The 27,606-nt window shown below is 32.5% G+C and overlaps 3 protein-coding genes and 1 long non-coding RNA gene across 8 annotated transcripts; 2 read left to right on the forward strand and 2 right to left on the reverse strand.

Moving 5' to 3' along the window:
- Positions 1-1,212: 1,212 nt before the first annotated feature.
- On the reverse strand, positions 1,213-6,164 carry LOC105780426 (uncharacterized). 5 transcript variants are annotated; one of them, XM_012604752.2, is made up of 5 exons: positions 5,671-6,164; positions 5,117-5,295; positions 4,328-4,682; positions 4,010-4,129; positions 1,213-1,693 (listed from the first exon to the last, which is right to left on the reverse strand). In XM_012604752.2, exons 1-4 carry the CDS (start codon positions 6,091-6,093, stop codon positions 4,049-4,051), a joined length of 1,038 nt encoding a protein of 345 aa, XP_012460206.1. In that variant the 5' UTR covers positions 6,094-6,164; the 3' UTR covers positions 1,213-1,693; positions 4,010-4,048. The 5 variants fall into 5 exon arrangements, with proteins under 5 accessions (XP_012460206.1, XP_052485319.1, XP_012460205.1 ...); XM_052629359.1 differs by lacking the exon at positions 1,213-1,693 and adding an exon at positions 2,887-3,158; XM_012604751.2 differs by lacking the exon at positions 1,213-1,693 and adding an exon at positions 3,174-3,489.
- A 6,823-nt stretch (positions 6,165-12,987) lies between these two features.
- LOC105779392 (uncharacterized) lies at positions 12,988-13,852 on the forward strand. Its single transcript, XR_008195440.1, has 2 exons — positions 12,988-13,126; positions 13,572-13,852. It is a non-coding gene; the product is annotated as an uncharacterized LOC105779392 (long non-coding RNA).
- A 7,979-nt stretch (positions 13,853-21,831) lies between these two features.
- LOC105780331 (uncharacterized) lies at positions 21,832-24,784 on the forward strand. Its single transcript, XM_012604592.2, has 7 exons — positions 21,832-22,141; positions 22,282-22,543; positions 23,022-23,222; positions 23,300-23,987; positions 24,107-24,213; positions 24,295-24,354; positions 24,439-24,784. The coding sequence occupies exons 1-7, from the start codon at positions 21,968-21,970 to the stop codon at positions 24,489-24,491; spliced, it is 1,545 nt and encodes a 514-aa protein (XP_012460046.1). The 5' UTR covers positions 21,832-21,967; the 3' UTR covers positions 24,492-24,784.
- On the reverse strand, positions 24,557-26,976 carry LOC105780332 (fructose-1,6-bisphosphatase, chloroplastic). The gene is made up of 4 exons (XM_012604593.2): positions 26,420-26,976; positions 26,081-26,305; positions 25,070-25,576; positions 24,557-24,964 (listed from the first exon to the last, which is right to left on the reverse strand). The coding sequence occupies exons 1-4, from the start codon at positions 26,846-26,848 to the stop codon at positions 24,893-24,895; spliced, it is 1,233 nt and encodes a 410-aa protein (XP_012460047.1). The 5' UTR covers positions 26,849-26,976; the 3' UTR covers positions 24,557-24,892.
- Between the last annotated feature and the right edge of the window lie 630 nt (positions 26,977-27,606).

Here is a 27,606-nt window from a genome sequence, read left to right on the forward strand (position 1 = left end):
ACCTAAAACCTAATGTAAGCGTGCTCTTATCTTCACGCTCACCCAACGTATAATTCCTCATAAATTACTACACTATTTTCTCTTGCCAACTTATTAAAACGCCCACTCCTTACCTTCATCTTTAACCTTTCTTTCATTTGTATTTACTAAATAAATTTTAAATTAAAAATATTTATATGTTTGTTATTATTTATTTTTAATTACAAACTAATAAAAATTTAATTACATATTAAACTACCATAAAATTAAATATATTTGACTTTTTAGTAAAAAATATATATAAGTATTTTAAATTTATATTTGACATTGAATTCATTAAACTATATTTATGTAAATTAATTAGTTACCCTTAAAAGATTTCCATGAAAATATTAAAATATAAAAGTAAAAGAAGAAAGAAAGAAAAAAAGATTCATCGAACTATCCGAATGTTTTTATTTAAGTCACTGAGTTATTAAGTTTTTTTTTAAGTCTAACTAGTGAATTCCAAGTGATAATTTGACGATCGATATAATGGATCTGTATTCATCGACAAGTAAAATATACCTTCTAACCAGATCAATTTGGCAATCAATGTCAAAGATAAAAGAAAAAAGTTATTTGAATTTTGGTTTATAATTTATAATGTTCAAAGTTGTTTTATAGAAGGAAAAAATGAAATATAGAGAGAGAGGGGAAATGAGTTTTAAATAGTGCAAGTAGAGAAGGCCATACAACAATAATTTTAACAGTTGAGTGACTTAAGTGAAAAACTTTTAAATAATTTAATAATTATTTTATAATTTTTTGAAATTGAGTGTTTATTTCTTTTGTTTTCTTTGCGGGGAGGAAAGACTTTTAAGGAAACGTAATCTTACATTCACCTCTGGAAATACTGGCCACAAAAATTCTAACCGTACAACTTGAACAGCAAAATAACACACAAGTAAGGTTTTAAGTATTGAAACTTGAAATTGACTCAACTAACCGTTGAGTGTATGTTCTCAGCTGACTTCTCAATTATTTCCTCCAAAAAAATGTTAGACAATGAGCAAGAGTTGGTTATCTTAAATGTAGTCAGTTGTTGCAACAACGAAGCCTGCTTTTTATTTTTATACCTATTTACTTCAGCTTGCCATGACTCGTGAGGTTGCAAATTAAGAATGAATCTACCGAAATTTTTTTAGTAGGTTTAGGCCGTCAGGCGTAGTTAAATCTGAGTGACAGTAGACCTTTGCATTCATTACTTACACTAAATATATTCATATGGACCAAACTTTGAATCCGAATAACATTGCCTAACTTGCCAATTGAAAATGGTTGGTTTAATGGTCTATTCTATTATTTACAAAGCACATGCTTACGGTTACAAAGACAGGTGCAGGGTAGGATATGAACTTTGGGTGGAACAAAACCCTTTGGGAACAAAGTTTAGAACCACAAAGCACTGGCACTTGTTTTGTGCATTAAATTTGAAACATGGGTAGGGAGGGGGACCACTAGCTTTTGAGGTGAGATTCTTGTGACCACTGCCTTTTGGCCTCTTTGATTGATTTTTTTTCTAAAGCCTCAAACCCTATCAGGTTTGGTTGGTTATGCTGAGATCTTTACCCTCTTTCTTGGGTTGGCAATAGGATCAAGAAATCAACAAATGGATTAAAGACACAACACCCACATGGAACTAGTTACCATCTTTCAAGCCAACACCTGTCTCCTAGATTAAGCAAAAAAAAAAGGGTTATCATCCGCAGTAATATGCATAGTTTATGCATGAAAACAGTGACAACCTAATAGTAAAAACATCTCCAAGAAAGAGCTTAGGTTTTATCAACTGCTGAGAGGATAGTAGTTAATTGAGGTTGCAGTGGGGCTTGATAGTGGTCTGGCAATCCACCAGAGAGATAGAGAGAGACAAAGAAGCAGGCTGAATGAAGATAGCTACTTATCAGCTAAAGTAATTAAAGATGGACATAAATAGGATAACAACTACTGTGTAAAAAGGTAGCATTGTTTCCTTGTCTAGATAGGAGGACAGATTATTTCGAAGAAGCTGGCATATCTAGTTTGGTTAAAACCTTCACATTTCTAAATCTGGAGCACCGGAGGACCACCATTAAGCCCAAGACAGACCATGTAATCTGTGTCATGACCTAACCCAGTCCTTTGGACCATGTCGCTCAGCATAATCCGGAACCGTCTTCTTTGGGCACCCATAGGACCTTCAAGGTCTTAAGTGTGGCTCCACATATTCGAACCCGATTTGGATCAATTGGTATCCATTCTGTAAAGTAAACTCGTATGTGTGTTATGTTCCAAGTTCAAATCTAATGAATTGCACATTAGGGTGCAAAAGCCTTGAGGACTTGTGGACACACATTTGTGTGTTATGTTCCAAGTTCAAATCTATGGTGTTGGTGGAAAAACCTTGAGGACTTGTGGGTACCCAAAGAGGACAATGCTGGATTATGCATTCACAGCACAGCTCAACTTGTTAGACGGGTCATTACATAACCTAAATCCGGACAATTTAGTCTTAGTGGGATTAGATTATTTCGTGAGGTCGCTAAAGCCAAGTCTCCAAAGCCCTAAAGTAACTCTTGAAAATAGTGAAGAAGCAAAAGCTAATTCCAAGGTTAGGCTCTTGGCTATTTACTACATTGATGGCTTCTACAATTGGATCCCATTAAAACTTTCTATCATTTATAGGGTTCATGTGATTGCCAGTTCAAGAATAATGTATAAATTAGGTATATACTATCAATTTTAAGAAACAATGATAACGAGAGGAAGAAAGAAGCTAAAAGCTAAAACCATGAGGATGTAAGGTAATCAATATCTTAATAAACACTAGACTACAAACTAAATAATTAATGCAACTACCATCAATGTACCTTTGGTTAACCAAGCTTTAATATTATGGGGCACTAGATGTAAACCAAACTGCTCCACAAGTTAAATATATATATTGTTTTCTTTTAAAGGAAGTTCCTCTTAGCTCTCCCAAGAAATATATAAATAAATAGAAGGAAACAAGATGAAGCAAGTTCCACTTAACAGTACAACACAGTGCAGTACCCAGCAAACCAGAACCAAGGAAGATGTGAAGGAAGAGTTAAGAGATGGAGTACAGCTACCCTTCGGTTGCAGCTCAAGACCCAATCTAAGAAACAGAAAAGAGGCTATCCACAACCAAATATTAAACCCCAGGCTTTGATATTTAAAAAAGAAGTAATCAACTGACTTCAACAACAATGATGAGACGTCATTATTGTTATTATGCAATTCATATTCAATGATAGTAATCAATTAACTCCATAATAACTGCAAGCTCCAACTTCCGAAGGTGCCTGTCTATTAAGCCTTAACTACTTAATTGACATATCCCAAATTAGGATATCGTCAACAAAAGGAGCAAGGGGACAACTTGGAATGTAAACCAGTTTTCTGAGGATTAACGAGTGAATATCATAACTCCATCTGAACGAAAGCTTACAGTAGCCAAGCATCAGCCTGAGCAAATCCACTATCAGAAAGGAAATAAAAATAGGCAGAGCATCACCTTCAGAGACATGCATATGAAAGCACACAGTTTTATATAAAACAGACAAGTAACATCATGAATCTCAAGTTTTATCCAGATGCCTCTTCAAGAAATATGTTCTATCAATCTACAAAGTGTTTGATATAGCTGCAATGTAAACTTTGTAAAGCATATTTATAAAGCGAAAAATGTTCTTAAAATGACTAGGCAAATTAGGATTGTATGTACACAAAAAATGTATACATCCTGGAGGGTAAATATGAATGTGATATATCAAAGGGTAATGACTTGAAACAGATTAGACAAATTCAGAAAATTTCCTATTACCTGATGGTAAGATACAATTGACACAGGAAGCAACTAAGAGAATCATCTACAAAAGTTTGCAAGCAACGATGAGGTGTATGTTACGACTTCCGTGCCATGATGTACATACAATGTGGGCTAAAAGATGCCCATAGCGAAAGGACATTAGCTCAATGATCTTACCCTTCAACTGTAATGATATATCAGGAGAGCACATTCATGTCATTTTGTTTCCAGTACAACATCCTTGACATCTAGATCTACTAAGGTTTCTTTCCCGAATAGTGTAAATCCCACAGTTGCCTGCAAGAACCATGTTTTCATTTTAAAAAATCATTTTAACTTGATACGTAAATGCATAAGTATCCACCATCATTACAAGAAAGGATGTTTTAGGTTATTAAGGGCTATAAATGTTTCTCGGTTCACACCAAAAAGTATGCAAGCACAGGCCTATTTTTGACTTAGTAACTTCACTTGTTCACACTGTAAATGTCATACCTTTCCAGTTTTGCGGTTCAATTTCTTAAGGCTGCCAATAAATTCAGCAAAGTTCCCAGACAATACGCGAACCTTTGAACCTGGGACTAGTTGCTTAGAATACTTTGCTCCATTTACTACAGTATCAGACTTCTTTTTAGTTTGTCGTTTTGGCTTAGTGTCCAAAACGGAGCTTGTAACACCATTGGAATCTACATTATATTCTATATTCATCTTATCAGACATGAGAGCATTTTCTCCTTGCTGTTCCTCCTGAAATGCTTGATCAGATTTTTCTTGTTCCACCTTTGCCTGCCTGAAGATTGCCTCCATGTCATCAACGGAAACCGGCCTAGGTTTGTTTATTTGTCTTTTTCTGCAAACCATGCACGAGCACTTAACTATACTGACTGAAAAAACTGAAAAACAGAGAATATTATATAAAATACTCTGAATTCAGCATTATTTTCATAAAAAATGTATACAAGTGTCCTTGGGTTTGTTCAGGTCTTAGTGCGTTGTCTTTATAGTTTAAACATCTTCGAAATCCTAACATACCTTGAAACAAGATACGAAAGAATCATGAAACCAACAGTTTTATTTAGATTGGGTAATTTTTAAATCAACAACATCATATAGTAAAACTCTCTCCAAAGATTCATTAGAAATCTTATATTTTTCGAAACTCAAAAAGAAGTATGAAACAATGCCATCTTCATACTGCAAACAGATAACAAATTAACTTATGATCGTAAAGCCATGGTTCTAGAGAATTTAGAAATTTTCAATCAGGAAAAAAGCAACACTCACGTATTCCCAACCTTTGAACCAACGAAACCTCCAACTCCGTCACACTCCCTTATGAAGTCATGAATCTCTTTGTTCAATACACATCTTAAGAAAACACAACCAGGAAATAAGGGCTTCGGTTTAACTGATATGGAACCATTTTTTAATCTCTTCTTCTCCTGAACAGCTGGAGTATATATCTGAAGGGAAAAAAAAAGGAACTAGTAACTGTAATCATATTATATATGCATCAAATTCTTAACCTTTTCTCTATCTTAAACAATAACGCCTAAAATGCCTAGACAACTTTTCGTTTGTACATATAAAGAAGCTTAATGGAGGAGATAACAATGGTTACACCAATTCCAAGGCTAGCCGCTGTGTCTAGTCCTCTTAGCAACAGTTAGCACAAACAAACATTTTGATATTGTTCTCTCAAATCTCAATAACGTTTCAGTTCAATCCTCGAATAAATCCCAGCATAAAAATAAAAGGCTACACGAACAACACAATGCATCTTATGTTCTAGCAGCCGATAAATAGAAATAGCAACAAACTATACTGGCTCTGTTTACCTTAAATTCGATGTTCGGGAAGTTCCTAGCGAGCACGCGAGCCGTGACCTCGGCTGTCTCGAGACCTCTAAGCCGGGAGACTCGAACCACCCACCATTGAGGACCCAAGTGAGCCAAGTTATCAAGATTCAGTTCCTCAGTCCAAGAAGTGTATCTCTTCTTGGGTTTTTTAATGAGCCTCTCTTCAACTTCTTCTCTCCAGCTGTACCCTGATTTGCTCTCCCTTCTTTCGTTTCTAAGCTGCCTTCTCTCCCTGGCTGATAGCTGCTGCTGCAGTTGGACTTGGGTGTCAGTCGAATCAAGAGAAGCAGAGATTGGTGCGAGTCGCGGAGTGTGTTTGATTGACGGAATTTTGAGGGAAATTGAGTGGAAAGATGGAGGAGATAGATAGCAAGGACTCCATAGAAGAAGGCCCTGCTTCATTTTTTTTTCTTGAAGATTTCTTCGACCCCGGGATAATGTGAAAGTTGGTGCTTACTCGAACTCGATAGCGTTGGTGCAGAAATTGTTGTTTTTGGGCCCATTTATATTGCCTCGAGATGGGCCGACATGGTCCAATCCTTTTTATGTAAAATTTTGTTCTTTTTTGCACTTTAATTAAGCGAGAATTGAAAAAAAATGTTTGGAGTCCGAGATTAAAGATAAGTAAAAGGATGTATTAATATTTGTATATCACATGTCAAAAAGGATTTTCAATTCAATGACATGATATTTTTTAAAATTTATCAATCCGTAAAATTTGATCTCTCATTTCTTAACAATTTAAAGAATCTGAATTCTCGTTTATAATTTTATAAATGATAAAAAAATTCCATCACAATTTTTCTTAAACGATTTCTACGAAAGCTTTTTTAATTGCATATATAGAGAGAGAGATTTCAACCAATATCATTTTTAATCACTTGAATGGACTGCAGCTAACCATGTATCTTTATCGATTCTATTATTAAAAAGTAGAAGAAAGCCATGACTTAATCCTACCATTTGTTAAACACCTTACGAGTTTGGGGTGGGCTTGTTGAAATAAACATCATTCCTAGCCTTCCATGTTGCCCAAAGCATGCACGTAGAAACCTTTTAAAAGCTCCTCGCCTTTAAACTCTCAATGTTCATTGATGGATCAAATCTGATATTGAGTTGAGGCAAAATCAATTTATCGTTATTGTAAGTGAGCTTCCAAACCATGCAGCTCTTGCAAACTGACATTGCACAAAAAGATGTTTAAGGGTTTCCAGCTTCACTCCACACAAAGCGCCGGTACCATTTGAAGTTATGTTTCTCTTTACTAATTACTCCATTGTTGGCAAACAATTGTCGCATGTTTCAAAATACCTTTCAACTACGGTTGGATCTTGATTGGTTTTCTCTATTACCATTATCAGTTTTCCAAAGAATATTGAAAGCTCCTTAATTGAAAAGACATTGCCCGTGCCATCTTTTTTCCGTACAAATACAAGGATCTACTCAAGAGATCCCTTAAGCTCTCTTGATGACCAGGTTGATTGGTAACTCTATTCACATCTCAACACTTACTATAGTTGACTCTCTAATCACCATACACAGTCTATGTTAAAAATATATTACTGCAAAACGCAATGGTAAAATAGTAGTGTTAGTTTTCAAAAATAACATACGATTTCCTACAACTAAAAAAATAGTCTGAAAACAAAAAAATAAGTGTCAGAAACATAAATTTAACCAATCAACAATGATGACACACATATGCTAGGCTTTTAGCCTCCAATTTCTCAATAAAAATAAAAAATAATACTATATTTAAACCTTCTAAAAAGTCTTTCCTCAACCTATATGGGATTTCTTACTTTGCATTACCAAATTGTTTAAAACATGCTAAGAAGTGTGTTGACACCATTTTTTGGATAAAAACGGGGTCGACTTGGATTTTGAAAATGAAAACGAAAACGGGAGTCACCACCAATCCTTTTTAATAAGGTGTGATTGGATCACCTTGAAAAGCGATTGTTTTTAATCAACGATTTGATTTTATTAAAACAAAGGTTTTGGTCCACGAAATTCAGAAAAACGGGTTCGGGAGTCGGTTACGTACGAAGAAGGGTTAGCACCCTCGTAATGCCCAAAAATTGGTACCTAGTTGATTAGTTAATGTCTTAAAGTCGAAAATTAAAAACTTTGAAAAATTTTAAAAATACGATCCTAAAAACTTTCGAACAATATGAGTGGAATTTAAGATTCTCTTGTTTCGAAAGGATATCACATCCAACACATTACGATACGATATTTTAAACTCTCGAAACCAATATCACCTTATGGTTTCCAAAATCCATTCTTTGAAACTATAAGAGGGTATTTGGTTATTTGGCCAAACAAGAAATTGAAACCCAGCTCATTAGGACACGCTTTCTCGAATTTCCAAATGCAAAATAATGCCTTTATTATTTTTTAGAAAAATCCTCATCTCGAGAAAACAACGTGTCATATCCAATGCATTAGGACACAACGTATTGAATTCCCGATAATGAGCTTTTTATTTATGTTTTTTGGTTAAAGAGTATTCTCGATTATTTAGATTCAACGAAGAAAATTGGAACTCAATACGTTAGGGCTCAATCCTTTCGAAGATCCCAAATACCGAGTATTACCTTTATTTTTTAAATTTTCCTTTTTTACGAATTTGAGTAAAAATTGATGTAATGTTACATTTGATTTACGAATAAATGTTGCATTGATAAATGACAACTATGGATACGATAATGTGAGCATAAATAATATGAACAACAACGTAAATGAAATAAATAATAGGAGAGACAAATCTATCATATCACAACAAATAAATGGGTGCAATATTAAGACATTCTTTTGAATTATAATGAACACATACACAAATAAACAAATAAACATGGAGTGAAACAAAATGCAATAGATGAAATCAATAAACTATAAAAATATGTAGAAAAATATGTGTGTATTTATATATGCATATTTAAAAATAATAATACAAATGTATATGTATAAATATAAATTATAAAATATATAAAAGAATATATGTATGAATATATACATATTTATGAATATAAAAGGTATACGGGTATATATATATAGGCATGCGTATTGATCATAAAAATATATAAGTATATGTGTATATATAGATAGATTATAAAATGTGCCCATGCACATACATATATATATTATAAGGGCGCGTGTATGTATGTATGAAATATAAAAAATTTTAAAATACAAAACTATGTAGGTATATATATATATATATAATGAAAATATGTATGTCTATACGTATATATGTATATGTATAAGGATTATAGAGTATATAAAATATATAAGTATGTGCATATAAATTCAAAACATGTATATATGTATGTAAATTATAAATTAAAAAAACATAGGGATATGTATATATAAATACAAATATGCATAACTTTATATATATTTATGAATATAAATTATAAAGTATGTATATATATAAATGAGAATACGCAGGTGTATATATATATTACATAAAGACAAAAGAGATATAAATATATGTTATAAAATAAAACAATGTAAGTATGTACATATATAACAAAATTTAGGAATTAAAAAGGCATAAATGAATAAGTAATGATAATAATAATAAAAGAAGATTAATGATGGCATATAATATAATAGTAATAATAATATTTAAATAATTAATTTAGAAATAAAATAACTAAAATAACAAATGAAGGATTAAATTGAAACTTAACCAAAATTTAAGGGCCGAAATCAAAGTAAAGAAAAATGTGCAAAAACACTGGAAAGGGTCAAATCAGGATGTGCGCGAAGAAGGGGGTAAACAAGAAATTATTCCCCTTTTATCCCTTAAACGCAACATTCTCAAGTGACAAAATAGTCGGAGGACTAAAATGAAAACAAAATAAAATCAAATGGGTAAATTTAAAAAGGAAAAATTAAAACAGGGACCAGATTGAAGGAAAGCCCAAAAGCGGAAGGACTGAAAAGGTAAATAGACCCTCAGTCCAAAAACACACGGATCTTTAGGGTCCATGGGTCGCGTAGACGGGTCGCCTTAAAACGGCACCGTTTTGGCATTAAAAAACCTTGAACGAAACGGTGTCATTTCGCAGCAGTATAAAAACTAAGGTTTTCAGAAAAAAAAATTCGTTTACTCTTCTTTTTCCAAAAAAAAAAACGCCCTCATTCTCTCTCGACCCCTCTCTCTAGTCCGGCCTAGGACCGACGAAGGCTCCGGCGCACCTCTGCCGCAAGCGGCGGTCGGAGGTGCAAAAACTTGCCTTTTTTAGCCCCGTTTGGAGCTCGTCTCTCCTAGAATTCGGATTCGAGGCTGAATCGTTTGAACGGTGGCCACGAACCCTAGAACCGAAGGGAAACCGTTCAGCTCCTCCTCCGGCGCGACGCAGTTAAACCCTTTTTCCTTTTTATTTATTAATAGTTTTTTTAAAAAAAATAAAGAACTGATTAAAAAGAAGAAAAAAAGGCTAAAAATTCGGAGAACAATCACCTTTAGAAACTGTTTTTCTATTACTCTTTCTTTCAAAAATTTTCTTTTTGATTCAATATTTTGTTCCCCCCCCCCCTCTTTTTGATTACATTTCATTCGACTCTTATAGCCGATTTGCACTATTTATACTACTGTTCATATTACTGTTTCTTTATACTACTATTGCTTCCTTTTTTGCAGGTGGGGTAAGGTCAACGGAAGGATTTTCCATCTTGGTGCAAGGCCGTACCAAAGGAGCAGACCTCGAGCGGTGAGTGTGCTAACACCGCACATGGGGGCAGCGGCACAAAGGGTGCATTAGGGTTTAGGTTTTCTTTTCTGAAAACTTTAGGTTGTGGGCTTAGGGTTTGAGTTTAATTTTGGGCCTTGGGTCTGTTATTGTAATTGGGTCGGTGGGATATTTTGGGTCTTATTTGGTCTGATTTGAGTGTGTTGGGCCCGAGCTAAAATTGGGCTTATACAAAGTGGCAATCCAACAATTCTTCCCGCAACATATTTAAACATCTTTGCCTCTATTGCAAGCATCTCTTCCTTCGAAAATGCCTTTTCACATCTAAAAATCGGATGGTTTGGCTTTGACATATTTGAAAGGACAATCTACAATATATGGCTTTCAATACTTATGCTATTCGTGCTTGTTTGCGAGCAAAGCTTCATTTAGAAGTTCAATCTATCTAATGCCTCCCTTGTTGGATAGGTGTATGTAATTTGTTCCAGTTGCACAAATGCAACTTCATTTGTCCCACATCGCTGTTTGATCATATTATTTTTTTAAATGAAGTCATAATAATATTGAATTAAACTTTGTAGAATTACTTACTATTTTAAATTAATTAATCAATATGACAATTAACCCTTCTTCATTTTATGGTTGTATTCAACAGACGTATATTCTTTTGCACGTAGTTTAGGTTTAAAAATATTTTATATGAAATAATACTAATATTAAAGTAATATTTTGTATCCATATTTAATTATCATTTATTCAGTGCTACTTAGGAATGAGCAAAACTCAATATTTAACACTATAAATATATACATTAACACCCAACACTTCCAAATAGCATCTAAAGAAGCACACAAAATTAAATTTTAGTTTGATGCGTTTTGCTTTTATAACTGAGATTGTTAACATTGATAAGTCAGATGATTTGAAAAAGAAGTGATGAAAATGGCATAAGATTATTTTAATTGATAATGAGACAATATTATGTTATTAAATTTTAAATATAATTTTATTCAATTTAATTTTAATGCTTGTTATATAAAGAGTTTGATTAGATGTTTATCGTTAACATATTAAAATCTATAATCGAGATTTTCAGCAAAGAAAATAATATTTTTTGTAAAGTGAAATGAAAGAATGGGCATCAAAAGATAATTAATTGTATTAAAAGTTAAATAAGTTGACAAATAAGGATAGAAGATAGTGATAAGTATGATAGCTTAAAAGAAGAATATTAATATTGAGGAAATTTAAATATTTTTTGTAATTTTGCTACTACATACTTTTAAATTGAATTTTATTTAAATTATTTTAAAAAATTTAATATTTTATTTTCTTTAAATTTATTTTAATCATTTTAGGAATTTGATTTTTTAATTTGCATTTAATTTATTACATTTTTAAACATTCATAGATATTCTCAACATTTAGCCGACTATGTTTTAAACATAATTATGGTTTCTTTTAATGATAATTATTTAAATCGGATTAAATATTAATATTTTAGCATTAAATTTAAAAAGTAATATTTTTTCTAAGTAAAATTGAGTGAGCAATACAAGAGCAAACCAAAAACCGATGAACACCTAAATCTCAAGTCGATAAGCTTACTTAATACACCCAAACCTATGTCTCTCAATGTTATTGGAAAAAGACAAAGAGCAATCCATATCTAAGATAGAGCAAAGAGGATGGGGAAGATCATCCAATGTCTAATGTTCAGTATAGAATAAGGCCACTCGAGCAAACTCATGATCTGCCTTATTAGCAGTTCGTCATGTCCAGTGTAAGGACAAAAGTTGAAAGAGCGATTTTAACATAACGCAATCTTGTAGAATCACACCAAACTCAGAAAAATTCAATGCTGACAAACAAAGAGCTACAATGGCATACTTACAATACAATTCAATAAGCACATTATCAAAATGTTCATCCTTAAGCCACAAAAGAATCTCTTGAATAGCTAGAAGTTCAGCCATACATGGATCTAAAGCAAAAGGAAACAAATATGAAAAGCCTTGGATGAAGGCCCTTGAATGATCCCAAAGAATAGAAACAAATGAGGAACCATCCAACGAAGCGTGCATCATTGCATCAACATTGCATTTGAAGCAGTCTTGGTCTGGTCTAATCCAACGACCATTGTTGGTCATTCTTTGTAATGACTCAAAAATTCACGGGCATCGGAAAAATATAATATCGGGCCTCCGTCTTAGTAAATTGAGTTCGAAAATAATTATTAGAAATATTTACTAGACTAGTTGTGTGTTTAATTAGGTTTTAGATAGGTGAATTTAGCTTAATTAAGAATAATTAGTAAAAAGGATTAAATTACAATAGAAGTGAAAGTTTAATTATAGATTAAAATAAATTAAGAGGGACTAAATAGATAAATAAGCCAATGGCTTAAGTTTAGGCGGCAATGGATGGAAAAAAAATCTTAGATTTTTCTTGATTATATTATAAAATATTATTAAATTAAAATATTATAGGAAACAAATAAGATTAAGACAAATGTATGGTAATGATTATGACATGTGTAGTAAAATATATTTATATTAGTTATTATATTATATTATTATAGCAAAAAGTAAAAAGAAAAACAAATGAAATAAAAGAATAGAAAAAGAGAAGAAGAACAGAAAAGAAACAGGGAAAGAGACGAAAACAGGGGAAGAAAAAGGGAAAGAAAAGAAAGGGGGAAAATTGAGATTTTGAAGCTTGAAGTTTAATAGGTAAGCTAAATCAAGTCCTTTTCTCATAAATTTGATGTTTTTGGAATCCTAGAGTGAAATACTCTTGGATTTAAGTTGAAAATTTGAAGTTAATAGATTTTTGGAGTAGGGTTTATGTTGAATAAATGATGGAATTGAGGGTTTATTTGATAGAGTTTCTAGTTAGAGTTGATAAAAGGATTAAATTGTAAACAAAACTATAAGTTTTGAATTTTGGGGATTAATTTGAGGAAAATTCGAAATTAGTGAAAATGCTGAAAAAAATTAGTAGATAAAATTGAGTTTAGATGAAATTTGAATAGAAATAGAGTGTGAATTGAATTAGGAAAGTAAGTAAACTTAGTTAATATTAAATTGGGAATAAAGTAAGAATTGATTAGAAATTCAATTATTTATTTTAATTTAATACTATAATTGATAGCGAATATTATTATTATTTTTGTAGCTAACAAAGAGCCTGAGGCATCAGCATCAAAAGGAAAGGAGAAAGCTATTGAGGATTAAATCGGGAGATTTACGGTTTGTATTACTATAATTCAAGTTATATATATTATTAAATGTTAAATTTAATTTATGTGTTTGGTAAATGAAATGTGAGATAAGTATAAGTGTTATTATTATTATTATTATTATTATTATTATTATTATTATTATTATTATTTAGATGAGTGTGATTTAAATTGAATAGTTGATATGAATTAATAATTAAATTGTTTGTTGATTGAAAGCGGGAAGTGAATTTAAATTAAATAGTGACTGATATTAAATTGAATGGGAAATGTATTGAGTTATGAAATTGTGTGAATTGTGGATTAATTGTTGATTGAAAGGTGGAAAAATGATTGAACTGAAAATGTGAGAATTTGTGATTGAATTAGGATTATACGTGACTTAAATACCCTATTAACTAGTCGGGCTGAGTCGGATATAGTTGGCATGCCATAAGCTTGGAAGAGTTCAAGGATACTTCGACCTCGAGTCGATGAGACACTGGGTGTCACAATATTTCTTCGGATAGTTTCGATGAGGTACTGGGTACCAACTTACTTCGGCTTGGCCGATGAGACACTGGGTATCAACTATTGTTTCGAACTATTCGATGAGGCACTGGGTGCCATATTGGTGTGTTTGGTTGGATCCGTGTATCCTCCAAAGTCCGAATTTTTGTTAATAGGGTAATTAATGAAATGACAAACCGAATGAGTTTAACAAAGAGCTACTGAAATGAAATGAAAAAGTTGAATTATTAATTGAAATGTGATATGAGATTGAGGAATGAACCTAAAATTTATGTTATGTCAAATTTCAAATTGTGGATGTATGATATTAATTGATGAATTATTATTGTTGAAATATGGAAATTGAATTTAAAATTGTGTATATGAATTATGCATTTTATGTTTATTATTGTTATAATTTGAAATATGGTAATACCACTGAGTATAAAATACTCAACAGACGGTTGTTTCATGTGAGTTGGTAGAAGTCAAAATTCGATTCAAAGACCCAAATCAATCCCGACTTCAGTACAACTTTGGTGATGTATATTTCCTTTTGGATAATGTGGCATGTACATAGGATGTGTATAAATATTATTATGTTTTAATATAAATGGTTAAAAATGTTAGTATTAAAAGTTTATGAATTTTAATGAAAGAAGATTATCTATTTTTATTTAATTAGTACATTGTTAAATTTAAATTGATATTATATTAATTGAATTTGACTAGAATGAATTTAGAATAGAAAATGAGAATGTGACATGAATTGGTTGATTTGATTGTATTTGAAAATGATATGGTTTTAAATTGCAGGGGGTTTTAAGTAAAAATAAGCAGAAATGCTGCCGAAATTTTTATAAAAAAATAAGTCAATTAGTAAACAAACATACGAATTTATGATTTATTTTAATAAGTTGGTTGTTTATGATTTATTTATTTGTAAATTGTTTAATATGTCTGGTAATGTTTCGTAACCTTGTTCCGGCGACGGTTTGGGGTTAGGGGGTGTTGCATTCTTACAGTAGTGGACTGTTGCACACAATCAATGATACAACGAGCCTCTGTCCAATCTTGCAAGAACCTATCCTCGACCAACATGATAGTGTGATACGAGGCATTAATACTTTTCCAAACAAAAAAAATTCTATGTAACCATAAGCTTCAAGCAGCTGTCATCATATGATGCTTAGTAAAGTATTGTGGGGCTAGAACTTTCATCTCGCAATCTGTGTGGCCTTAGGTGAATTTTTGGGTTCAAATTCTCGATAGAAATTCTCCAAGGCACCAAAAATAAAGTGGAAGCAACTCAAAGCAAAAAAGCAACGAAAAACAGAAAATCAATAAAGTAAAGCACGCTAAGTATTTGAGTAAATGCTATCAAAGTATTCTATTCCTCTAGAAAGAATACAAAGAATGAGATGATTAGAAATGAGAGGAAAGACCTCTATTTATAGTTGAGCTCCCTTAAAACTAATTGTGCAGATTTAATTACATCAATGATCGATATTAAAGCCTATCTACAATTGAGAATCTTAAGGGATTGACTCAGTCCTTTAAGATTACAAAATCAAATCTTCTAATATTACTTTCCATATTTACCAAGATAGTCCTAATTTTCCATAAGTGCTTCACTTGGCCACCAAGGCTTCAAGTAGATGAGCTTCTCCACATGTTCCACAGATTGTGCTAGTTCAAGTGGGTCGAATGAGCCCTGTTTAATCGATTGACCTCCATGAGACACTCTTTACGCATTCAAGAAAAAACCTCGAATGAAGGCTATAGAGTGATCCAAAATAATAACAACAAATGAGGAAGCATCTTGTGAAGCGTGCACTGCATCAACATTGCATTTGAGGCAGTTTTGATCTGGTCTACTCCAATAACCATTACTAGTCGTTCTTATAGTAATGGGCTATTTGCTCATAGTCAATGATGCAGCAAGCCTCCGTCCAATATTGCAAAAACCTATCTTCCACAAAAATGATAGTGAGATACAAGGCATTAATTAATACTTTTCCAAACAAAAAGATTTCTATGTAACCATAAGCTTCAAGCTAGAGGTGCTCATGGGTCGGGCGGCCCGGCCCGGCTCGACGGCCCGCCCGAAATATGGGAGGGTTTGGGTAAAAACATAGGCCGAAATATGGGCTTGGGCAAAACGAGGCCCGTTTAGAAAACGGGCAAGCCTCGAGCATCACTTTTTCAAGCCGGCCCTACCGATATAATAAATATATTTATTGTTTTAATTTTAAAATATGTTTTACATACTTTTTAATTTTTTTAAATTTTAAAATATTTTAAAATACTTTTTATTTTTTAATTTTAAAATATTTTAAAATATGTTAAAATACTTTTTAATTTTTAAAATTTTAAAATAAAATGGATCTGTGGGCAGCAACTGGCTTATGATTTTTTCCTGTCGGGCTTGGGCAAAATCTTAGGCCCATATTTGGGTCGGGCAGCTCTGCTAGGACCCGGTGAAATTTTTTATGGGCTGCCCTACCATGAGCACCTTTACTTCAAGCAGTTGCCATCACATAATGCTTAGTAAAGGCATTGTTCATTGATAGGATAAAATGAAGAAAAGCATAACAGATAAAGAATCCACAACAAGCCCAAAGTTCCACCATACATCCAATGCTATAGGGCATTCAAGCAAAATATGTTCTATGCTATCAACCAAGCCATGTTGAGAGCGTGTGGGGTTTATGGGGTAACCCCTCTTAGCCAATTGTCCCTTACAAGGAAGAAAATGATGCACACAACACCACAAGAAGTCCTTAACTTTAGAAGGACATCCAAATTCCATAGAGAAGACCAATGACCATTAACTGCCAAGTTCATAATGTTGGACAAATAGTTTATTGCTAGTGCATAACCTAGTTTAGCTTCATACACCATTGTCCAAGTGAAATGCCAAATAACTCTAGCATTTGGCTTAGTACATGCAATAGATAGCTTCAAAATACATTTAGCGCCATATGGAGCCAATACGCCCTCTACTAGTTAAACGTTTCATAGGTCACCATTGGGAGTAAAAAGATCACTCACTAGCAAATCCTTCATGTCTTTTAAAGGAATAGAATCCACATGAAAATTTGTTTCATTTGGAATCCATGGATCCATGAATACTCTAATATTATGCCTTGTGCTAAGACTCTGATAAGTTCCTTCTAACAACAAAGTCTTGGTAGCATGAACACTTTTCTAAATAAACAAAATGTTATTACCTTCAACAAATTCGAGAAACCCAAACTCGGGAAAGTGGAGTTTAATCTAAATATTTAAAATCCTTACATGAGATAAAATCATTTTAGTAAATGTAAGAACTTCAATTTACTCTTAGTTCAATTCAATGTTCAGACAGGTGTTTAAACAGATGTTTTAGTAGAATGCAAGCAATATATTAGTGCAAGAAGCAAATCAAGGATAGAAATAAACATAAATCCATAACACGAGTAAAAAAGATAAGTAGAGAGAGAATCAAGACACAATATTTCTTCATGCAATTTAGATTCCCTAATTCTATTTTATGGAGTCTTGCTCAGAGAATGATTTTAATTAAAATTCATCCAAGACAACTATTGGCTAAAGCCCAATCTAGCCTTTCCCAATGGATAGTTGTAGCTCCAAAATTGAATCAAATTATTACAAATCACTCTCCCCAAATACCTCACGTTACATACATCTCCATAAAAATCCTTAAACAATGAGTGTCTAAATACATCCCTAAATGACTAAAGAAGAAGTCGATCAATAACCTATTTATACGCTGGTACAAGAGTCTCTTCAACAACTTTTGATAAGCATCAAACTTTTTAGTAAAAGGCTGAATCTATCTCTCGAAATATCTTCAATAACTATCCCATAAATTCATTCATCATCCAAGTAAAATAGTCAGTTTGGTCTCCAAGTAAAGGATAATGGTAAGGCTTAACATGGAATTGCCGATCCTCCCTCATTCTACTCTTCCCAATTCCAATTAGCAACATTCAACAAATAATAAAACATGCTCTGAGGATCATTTGCTAATGATGTAATACACCATGAAGATCAAAGTAAAAAATGTCAACTTTATTATGTATTTAGCTATCCCAAAGACATATCAAGACAGTTGTTTGAACAAGGGATAGAACATGGTGACAAAATATATAAAATGAAGAGGAACTTCATCATAAAATATAAAACTTTATATATTTTAATAGATCATAATAAACACTATCATTACAATAATTCAGTTATGAAATTAAAAGTTTCACTGTCTTGGAATGAATAAATTGTCTTACCATTTATATGTGTTTGGTTTTGATGTTGACTGTCGAAACCATCTTTTGAAAAACAAAAAATTTTAGGTTGTCGACTTTTTAAAAAATTAAAATTGGGAGTCGCCACCAATCTTTATTAGGGTGTGATTGGATCACCTAAAAAACGACTTTGGTCTACGAGTTTTAGAAAAACGGATCCAGGAGTCAGTTACGTATGAGGAAGGATTAGCACCCTCGTAACGCCCAAAATTGGTACCTAGTTAATTAATTAGTGTCTTAAGGTCGAGAATTTAGAAAAAACGTAATCCTTAGCAAAACTTAAAAGGCTACGTATTAAGACCCTTATTATTTCAGAGAAAGAAGATACCACACCCAATGCGTTAGGGCACAGCATTCTAATTTTCCCCAAAATGAATTGAGCCAAAATACTTGTACAATAAAATTTTAAAAGAACATCCACTTATCCAAGATTTAAGAAATCACACCCAATACGTTAGGGCACGATTCCTCTAGAATCCCAAACTCGGAATATTTCCTTTACTTTAAAAGAGCATCCACTTATCCAAGATTTAAGAAATCACACCCAATACGTTAGGGCACAATTCCTTTAAAATCCCAAACTCGGAATATTTCCTTTATTGTTTTTAGAAAAAAAAAATCATTTCGAGAAATCAATGCGTCACATCCAATACGTTAGGACACAACGTGTTGAATTCCCAATAATGAATTCTTATTTTTTGATTAAAGAGAAATGCTCGATTGTTAGACTTAACGAAGAAAATCGGAACCCAATACGCTAGGGCTCAATTTCTTTGAAAATCCTAAATTCAAGCATTCTCTCAATTTTGAAAAGTTTGAAATTGAGTAAAGAATGATGTGATGCTATATTAAATATACAATGCAATAATAAATATTACAATGGCCTAGAAATAATATAAATAAATGAATAAATAAAATCAATATACATAATAAAAATAATCACATACAAAATATCAAATAAATCATAAAAACAATTCTTTTTAACATATAAACGAAAACATGAATTAATAATCGAATGAAGAAAATAAACAAAATATAAAGAATAAAAGGCACATAATATATACATTGAAATTAAAAGCCATACACATAATTTACATATGTAACTTTGGATTAAAATTTATAAAAGCAGAATATATAATGCATTTGTGAAAATAAAATATAAATTATAAAGTAAGTGTTAAAAATACATATATTTGAGCATTTAAAAAATAAATATATTCATATATATATATACAAGTATATAAAAACTGGTTAAAAATATTAATATGTATACATACATATATATATACAAAGATAAATATAACATATATAGATTATAAAAAATAATTATATATAAATAAAATAAAATAAAATAAAAATAATTACCTCATATTAAAAAAATAAATATGCGAAAAATATTAGTTTTAAAAAAATATATAAATATGCACATAGAAACAAGTATACATATATATATAGCTAAAATAATAATAATTACATATGAAGATAATAATAATAATAATTACATTAACAAAATTAACTAATTTTAAGAAAAATATAAAAAGGATTAAATTGAATTACAAGTAAACAAATTTGGGGTAAATCTACAAATAAATAAAATTTGGAGAACTAAATTGAAGGAGCGAATTACATAGAGGGGCTGGAAGGGAAATTTTCCCTTCTCCTCTAAAACGGTGTCGTTCAAAAGGATTAAATTGGAATTTAAAATAAATAAAAGGGTAAATTAAAAAAATAAAGAAAACTTAATTACAAAAACATTAAAAGGCGGAGGGGCTAAATAAAAAATAAATAAAATTCGCAGTGGTATCACCTTCTCCCTTTTTTAAAATCGTGAATAAGTAAAAAAAATAATCGAAAGGAAAAAATAGTAAGCCACCTTTAAAAAACTGCCAATCGTTTTTTTTATTCCTCTTCCTCTTTCCTCCTTTTTTTTTCTTTACAATGAAGGGAGAGGCCTTTATTTATAGTTGAGCCTCCCCAAATCCAACGGTACAGATCAATTACATCAACGGCTGAGATTAAAGGGTATCTACAAATTAAATCTCTAAGATTACAAAATCATATCTAAGATTATATATCATATCTAAGATTGCATATCATATCTAAGATTGCATATATCATATCTAAGATTGCATATCCTCAAAAATTATGTTTCCATATGTGAGCCCGGGCTAAAATTGGGTATTACATTGACTTTGGTGCATATGTTTTCTTTTAATTCAACATGGTACTTATGCTTGGTCTATGTTATACAATTTGACACTTGCCTGGGATAAAGAATATTTGTCATGTGGCAATGAGGATGTGTAATCATTTAAAAATCATGAGAAATTTTAAAAAGTAAAAGTACAACAAAATTCATTAACAAAAAAAAAAAGTTTCGTAAAAATAAAAAGAATAATATTCTTTATAAATTCCATAATATTTTATAAAATGATAATTTTATATATAAAAATTAGAACGGCATAATATCAAATTTAACTTTTAAAGTTTACATTTTGTTAAATTGACCATTATTTTTTTTGAAGCTAAATTTGACTTTTAATTTTAAAAAAAGTCAAATTTGATCATCACCTTTTGAAAAAGTTCAATTGATTTTTTCAATGAAAATACCAACTAAAATGCTAAGCTTTTAAACATGAAAGTTTTCATGACAATCCACTTATATTGATGCTCTTTTTTTTGAACTTTTATGAAATTTATATATATATATATTTTGAATTTGAGTTTATTTAAATTTATTTATAAATTTTAAATTATTTGTTGACATAGCATATAAGATAAAATATTGCCATGTTAGCATGAAATGCAAGTGGACTATCACGTGGACTAACATCATTAAAAATTAATGTTTTAGTCAATATTTATGTTAAAGAAAAGCAAATGACTCATTTTGAAAGGTTAATAGCTAAATCTAAAACAAAAAGAACAAAGGCCAATTGACAGAAAATTAAATATTGGGGGTTAAATTTAACATTATATAAATTATAAAAATCAAATAGTTTTTTTATAAATTTCTAAAATAAATAAAAACACAAAATATTCTCTTTGGGTCATGTCATTTTGTTATAATTTTCATAAAAATAAAAAATAATTTTTAATAATTTTAAAATTTCAAATATTAACATCAATTATGTCACTATCACCATGTGCTTATTGGGCCATATAAAAAAGTAAACATTATTTGTAGTAAGTATCCTTTTGTGTAATGGAAACCAAACATAGGAACCAATTTGAAAAAAAAGTCAAGATTAGGTACCCAAAAATATATTTTACCTATATTAATTAAGTTTATTATTCCAAAAGCCATTGGCATGTGATTTTCCCGGGAAACGGAAAGAAGATTAGAAAAAAGGGGGTTTTTCCGTTCTATTTTCCTCCAAAAATTTTCAAACTCTGCCGCGTTTTTCATTTCACCTCAGCCATGGCGCCATTTCACACTTTCCCTCTCTTAACTCACAATCATATATCTTTAGTCCACTCTGAAATTCCCTCACTATTCCTTTCCCTCTATCTTTCTTTTCACTTTCCAAAGGAAAATGGGGAAGCAAAGCAGGTCTAAGAAACCGGAGAATCTGGGCAAAGGAAAAGTCACTCCGGTCCAAGTTGCATTCATCGTCGATCGTTACCTTTCCGATAACAACTACACCGAAACTCGTTCCATTTTCAGAAACGAAGCTTCATCTCTCATTTCAAAATCCCCTGTTCGAGAGGTAGGTCCCTAATTGACTGGATCAGTTAATCTGTTATCTCCATTCTTTATTATTATTATTATTATTATTATTATTATTATTATTATTATTATTATTATTATTATTATTATTATTGAATTATTTCTTGTTTTCTGCTATAGGCGCCGAAGAGTTTGTTGAGTTTAGGGGCGATGTTAGACGAGTATATTTGTTTGAAAGAGCAAAAGGTGATAGTAGAGCAGGAAAAAGCTCGTTTGGAGCAAGAAAAATGCAGGGTTCAGTCCCTTTTGCAGGGAATGCAAAGCGTAATGAACGCTTACAATGCAAGTGCCACTGCATCAGTGCCTATGATTCCTCATGCTAATGCAACTAAAACAGTAGCCGTGGTTCCTCAATCAGATCCACGTGCCGGATCTCCTCCAGGTACAAATGCTGAGCTTTGGGTCGTTACTTAGTTGTATTAGAATTGGCCATGTTTTTGTTAGATCTTACTTTAGGTTGAGCTGTTGATGATAGCATTGGAAGATTTTGAGCCTTTGAAGACTGAAACGTTTATCAAATATAGGTGTCATCGGTTTGGCTCAAAATTATTGTTTGATTAGATGTTTGTATAGTTAGTATGGTGGTAATAAATTCTGAATATTTTAAAGTCGTGCTAAATGGAATATTTGGAATTGGTGACTAGTGGCAATTTGTTTTTGATAAGTATTTTGAGTTTTCAATTGATGCAATTGGGTTTTAGAGTACTCTGGAGATGTCTAAATTGTTGTTTTTCTATTTGAGAATTATTTCATGATAATAATTTCAAATCATGGTATATGATCAAAAAATTGATATGCGTATTTCTTGTGTTCTTTTTGCTAAGCAATTCCTGTATTTTATCGATGTTCTTGCTTTATAGGCCCTCCTGTGTATAGTACACCAACTGTTATTCCAGTATATGGTCCTTCTAATTCCAGAATGGAGAGAAACAATTACTCTTCGCCAGTTCCAAGTCAGCCATTAACAAGAAATAAAAGGAGCTCGGAAGTTGTTGCTGAAGCCCCAACAGCTGCAAAGAAAACTCGTAGCAGATCAACTTCTACGAAGTTAGCAACCCAAGGTATGCTTTCTTCATTCTTATGCCCCATCATTTCATGGCTTGATATATCCATAACATCCCTGACATGTTTGTTGCAGGAACAGAGAAGCTGCCAGAGTCTGATAATGTAATAAATAGACAAGTAGATGGACAGTTACGTTCTTTAAATCAATCAACACCCGCCAGCTGCACACCCAATGAATCGACAATGCACGCATCTGGTGTTGCAAAGTGTTTGTTCAATCGGCCACAGCTGTCCCCTCCAACTAATTCTTCAGGTCCTAAGACACCCCCGCAAGCAGTTTCTCCTCAGAGTGATAAATTAATGACTCCTTTTGGTGATTCTTCAACTGCTAACCGCGGCCACAGCAATACTCCTCAAGAGATCACTCCTGCCAACTGCACTATAATTTCAACCGAGAGAGTCACGGTTAGTCCTTTAAAACAAATGACGTGCTACACCATTGAGAGGAATCGTTGCATTTCTTCTTGTTCACCAGTTAAGACAGGCTTAACGAGGCTTGGCAAGAGGGATCATGTAAAGAGCAGGCTGGACTTTGATGGTTCTGATGCAACAGTTGATGTGTACAAGCCAATAATGAACGAGACCTCCACGTCTGAGTCTGAAATAGATGCAGATCTCTTTGACCTGGATTTGCCAAATTTAGATGCTTTTGGTGAAAATTTCTCCTTCTCGGAACTATTAGTGGATCTTGATCTTGGACCTGATGGAATTGGCTACCCTTGCCAACCAACGTTGGGTACTTCTGGATCTGCTCTTTCAGGGTATTGATTCTAACTTCAATCAAATTACATTTTTTGACCATTAGTTTCTCCACTCATTTCTTCATTAATTTCCGTGTAGTCATTTTTCTCTGACGTTTATTTTCTGTCATGCTTCACAGGTCCTCTCATGACTCAGGGGATGACAATCTGGGGGCTAATCAAGTCATGTCAGCGTTTTCATCTACTGTCACAGAAGTGTTTTCAGAAAAAAACATGAATGCAGAAGGTGGTAAAGCTCACTGCTGCCTAATTTTATTGCTTCTAAACTGATATTTGTATGCTTACTCTGCATGTCCTATGGTTGCAGGGCCCAACACCTTGACATCAATGAAGTCTATAACAAAATGCATAAAGATATTGAGCCCTGGTAAAATACTATATCCTGCTACAGTGATCATTTTGAAAGTTAATATTTCTCTTTATTCATGTTTACTTTTACCTGAATTTGCAGCAAAAGGTCAAAGAACTTCTCCGGATAAAAACAATTATTCTGCTACAAACTGAGTGGTTTTACCATCAAGATGACTAGTTGGCTGACTATCGGTACAGCACTCACTACAAGCAATATCTAAACCCTTCAAGCATTTTAACATGGCATTAAGCTAATTTCTTTGTAAAGATCAAGTTGTGTTTGCCAATGTGATTTTTGTTTAAAATTTGAGCAACATAGATGCTCTACAAACTCAAGAATTGTTAATCAAATGTTGTATTTTTTAATTAATCATGTAGGATACTAAAGATACCATGGAGATGTTGATAGCATTTTGATTGTCTAATCATGTAATTCTTTAATTGAAAACTTCTCTCGTCATCCTTGATAGGAAACTTGTCTTGTCATCTTGTGTACTTGAAATATGCCCATAACATGCAAAAAGGTTGAAACCCATATGTTGGTGCTCAACAGCTCAAGCCAAGTACTTCTGTAATTTCTGAACTTCATCTGGGCTTCCAATGAAAATTGGTGTACGTTGGTGTACCTGCCAATATAACATGCTAAAGCCATTAATGCTTGTCTAGTGCAAGGACATGCTCCTGTTAACATTGTAATTCTTAGTCAATATGGTTCTTGTTTAAGCTGTTACCTGCTCAGGTACGATGTCAAGAATTCTTTGAACTCCATCTATTGCAGTGCCACCAGCTTGTTCTATTAAAAAGCTCATTGGTGCACACTCATATAGTAGCCTCAGATTTCCATTTTTGTTGTTCTTGTTCTTAGGGTTGCCATAGATGCCACCACGAAGCAGCATTCGATGAATTTCACCAACAAGGCAACCTATGTAGCGGCCTGAGTATGGTTTGCCATTGGATCCTGGTTGCCTAAGGTGGTCAAGGTAGTTCTTCAGTTTGTCATCCCAGAGGTCATAATTTCCTTCATTGAAAGAGTAAATTTTACCTGACTCAGGTATTTTGATATTCTCATGTGTTAACACAAATTCTCCATAAGTGGGATCTAGGGTGAATGCAAACACCCCCTTGCCTAAGGAGATGGTGAACACTACAGAGCTTGAATATAGACAATAGCCAGCAACCAATAAATTTCTCCCTGGCTGGCAAACATTGATGATGCATTTTTCTCTTGCTTCATCAAGCTGTATTGTAAACGAGTTGAAACCATTTAGGTAAGAGATTAAAACAGTGGCCTTGTTTAAATAAATGTGGACTGTTTTTTTGCAGTTCACTTCCACTGTTTAGTTGCAGCTGTAGGATACAAAACTGCAGGTAATCTATGCTGGTTAATGTAAAAGTACCAGAGAGGCCCTTGAATTATAAGTCAGATTGTATTTTGGTCTATCTATTCAAAAAATTGACAAACTAGTCTTTGTATATTATATTAATGTGTAAATTGGTCATTTTAGTTAAAATTTTGAACAAACTAGTCCTTGTACATTAGATTAATGCTGACGTAAATAGATTAATGAAATGGATAAAATTTTGAATAGAAGAAATAATTTACTTTTTGATCTAATATATAGGAACTAATTTGTCAATCTTTTGAGTAGTGGGGTAAATGCATTCTTACTCCTAATATAGGGGCCTCCATGGTATTTTAACCGTTGTTGACTAAGATTAGACGTTACAGATGAAAGGATTACCGTGGAGGTATCATCGAGATCGATAAGGCATTGCTCGTCAGGGCCATATATGCCAAAGATTGATCCAGTTGTTAATGCAGTATCAATATTTGCTGATCCATCAATAGGATCAAAGACAACAATGTAGTTTCCAGAATAAGTTTCTTCAACTGCAACAGGTATATCTTCTTCCTCTGATGCTATAATCCCTGTTCGTCCACTTGATCTTAGGCAGTTGCAGAACAACTAAACTTATATTATGTAACTTGGGTTAGTGAATAAACATCATAACATGTCATGGTATTTTTGTCTCATGTTACCAAACGACATAAATAAAACCCATTGGAAACATAGACTAACCTCATTGGATATAACGTCCAGCTTCTTCTGGTCTTCACCTTGGACATTGATAGTACCTTGGCCGCCGGTGAGATTAATAATGCTTGATCTTTGGAGCAACGAAGCTATCTGTTTACAAGCCAAGGAGATGCTTGATAGAACAATAGTGAGCTCGGCGTCAATGTTGCCTGCTAGTTCTTGTTTCAACAGCCAAGAGGTTAAATTCTCGAGTGCAAACTGGGTCTTCCTTTGCTCCTTGTTTTGGACTTGTTGTGTCACTGTTTCCGGCAATGGAAGTTCCAGCGCTTTACGTTGAACGCCGGTGGAAATTCTGTGTGCGAAACTTGGCGAGTAGTGATTGAAACGATGAAGACTATGAGGAGAGGTGGATCGATGTGACTTTGAGAAGAGGATATTGCAACAGGACGAAGTTGAAATTGCCTGAACCATTTTTTCTTTTTCAGTTTTCTATTTTCCGCTGATCCTTTCTATAATTTTGGTTGTGTGTTTAAAACTTCCAATTGGGCAGTTGTTTGCTTATCTGCTTGTTGCTGACAAATGTGTGATGATGATTATGCCTGCAATCAATCCAAATGGAAGATAGCATCCACCATATAGCCTACGAGGACCCACTTGTATTATGTCAAAGTTTCTACTTTTAGCTCTCTTATTTATATGGGTTTTTGGTTAAAAAGCCCAGTTGGTGTAAATACTAGTTATGGGTTTCAAAGCTCTGTTTCTGGAACCATGGAATTCCACTAAGGTAGTGAATTTGTATCGGTACTTCTTGTGTGGGTCGGAATGTTTTATTCTATTAAGTTTTGTTTCGGTCTAAATTTAGTTGGTATCGATTGTATTAGTTATTTAAAATTTAAAATTAAATTTTTTTTAGTTTGGTTTTGTTAGACGGTGGATTGTTATATGTATAGTATAAAATGATATTATTGTTTAATTATGGGATTTTTTATTTGTTTATTTTGAGTTTGTTTAATGATAAATTATATTTATGAAGTTTATTGAAAGAATATTTTATATAATTGATGAATATTTTGTATTTGAAATTTATTCAATATTAAAAATATTTTTATATACATATATAAATTATATTTAAAAAATAGTAAATCCAAAATGATATATCTGAACACAAATACATACAGTAGAAAAATAATACGTCTTACAGACATGAAATTCACTCCAAAATCTTGTTG

This window comes from Gossypium raimondii, chromosome 4 (assembly GCF_025698545.1).
Source record: "Gossypium raimondii isolate GPD5lz chromosome 4, ASM2569854v1, whole genome shotgun sequence".
NCBI lineage: Eukaryota > Viridiplantae > Streptophyta > Magnoliopsida > Malvales > Malvaceae > Gossypium > Gossypium raimondii.

What these genes read in the sequence shown, in the direction of transcription:
- LOC105780332 (XM_012604593.2), bottom strand. Translation starts at nt 26,848, where the DNA reads ATGGTTCAGGCAATTTCAACTTCGTCCTGTTGCAATATCCTCTTCTCA. An exon ending in TGGACGTTATATCCAATGAG is followed by an intron (nt 26,306 to 26,419) that starts GTTAGTCTATGT and finishes ATATAAGTTTAG; the next exon opens with TTGTTCTGCAACTGCCTAAG. An exon ending in TTGACATCGTACCTGAGCAG is followed by an intron (nt 24,965 to 25,069) that starts GTAACAGCTTAA and finishes TTATATTGGCAG; the next exon opens with GTACACCAACGTACACCAAT.
- LOC105780426 (XM_012604752.2), bottom strand. Translation starts at nt 6,093, where the DNA reads ATGAAGCAGGGCCTTCTTCTATGGAGTCCTTGCTATCTATCTCCTCCA. An exon ending in TCCCGAACATCGAATTTAAG is followed by an intron (nt 5,296 to 5,670) that starts GTAAACAGAGCC and finishes TTTTCCCTTCAG; the next exon opens with ATATATACTCCAGCTGTTCA. An exon ending in TGAACCGCAAAACTGGAAAG is followed by an intron (nt 4,130 to 4,327) that starts GTATGACATTTA and finishes TGGTTCTTGCAG; the next exon opens with GCAACTGTGGGATTTACACT.
- LOC105780331 (XM_012604592.2), top strand. Translation starts at nt 21,968, where the DNA reads ATGGGGAAGCAAAGCAGGTCTAAGAAACCGGAGAATCTGGGCAAAGGA. An exon ending in TACGAAGTTAGCAACCCAAG is followed by an intron (nt 23,223 to 23,299) that starts GTATGCTTTCTT and finishes TGTTTGTTGCAG; the next exon opens with GAACAGAGAAGCTGCCAGAG. An exon ending in TCTGGATCTGCTCTTTCAGG is followed by an intron (nt 23,988 to 24,106) that starts GTATTGATTCTA and finishes CATGCTTCACAG; the next exon opens with GTCCTCTCATGACTCAGGGG.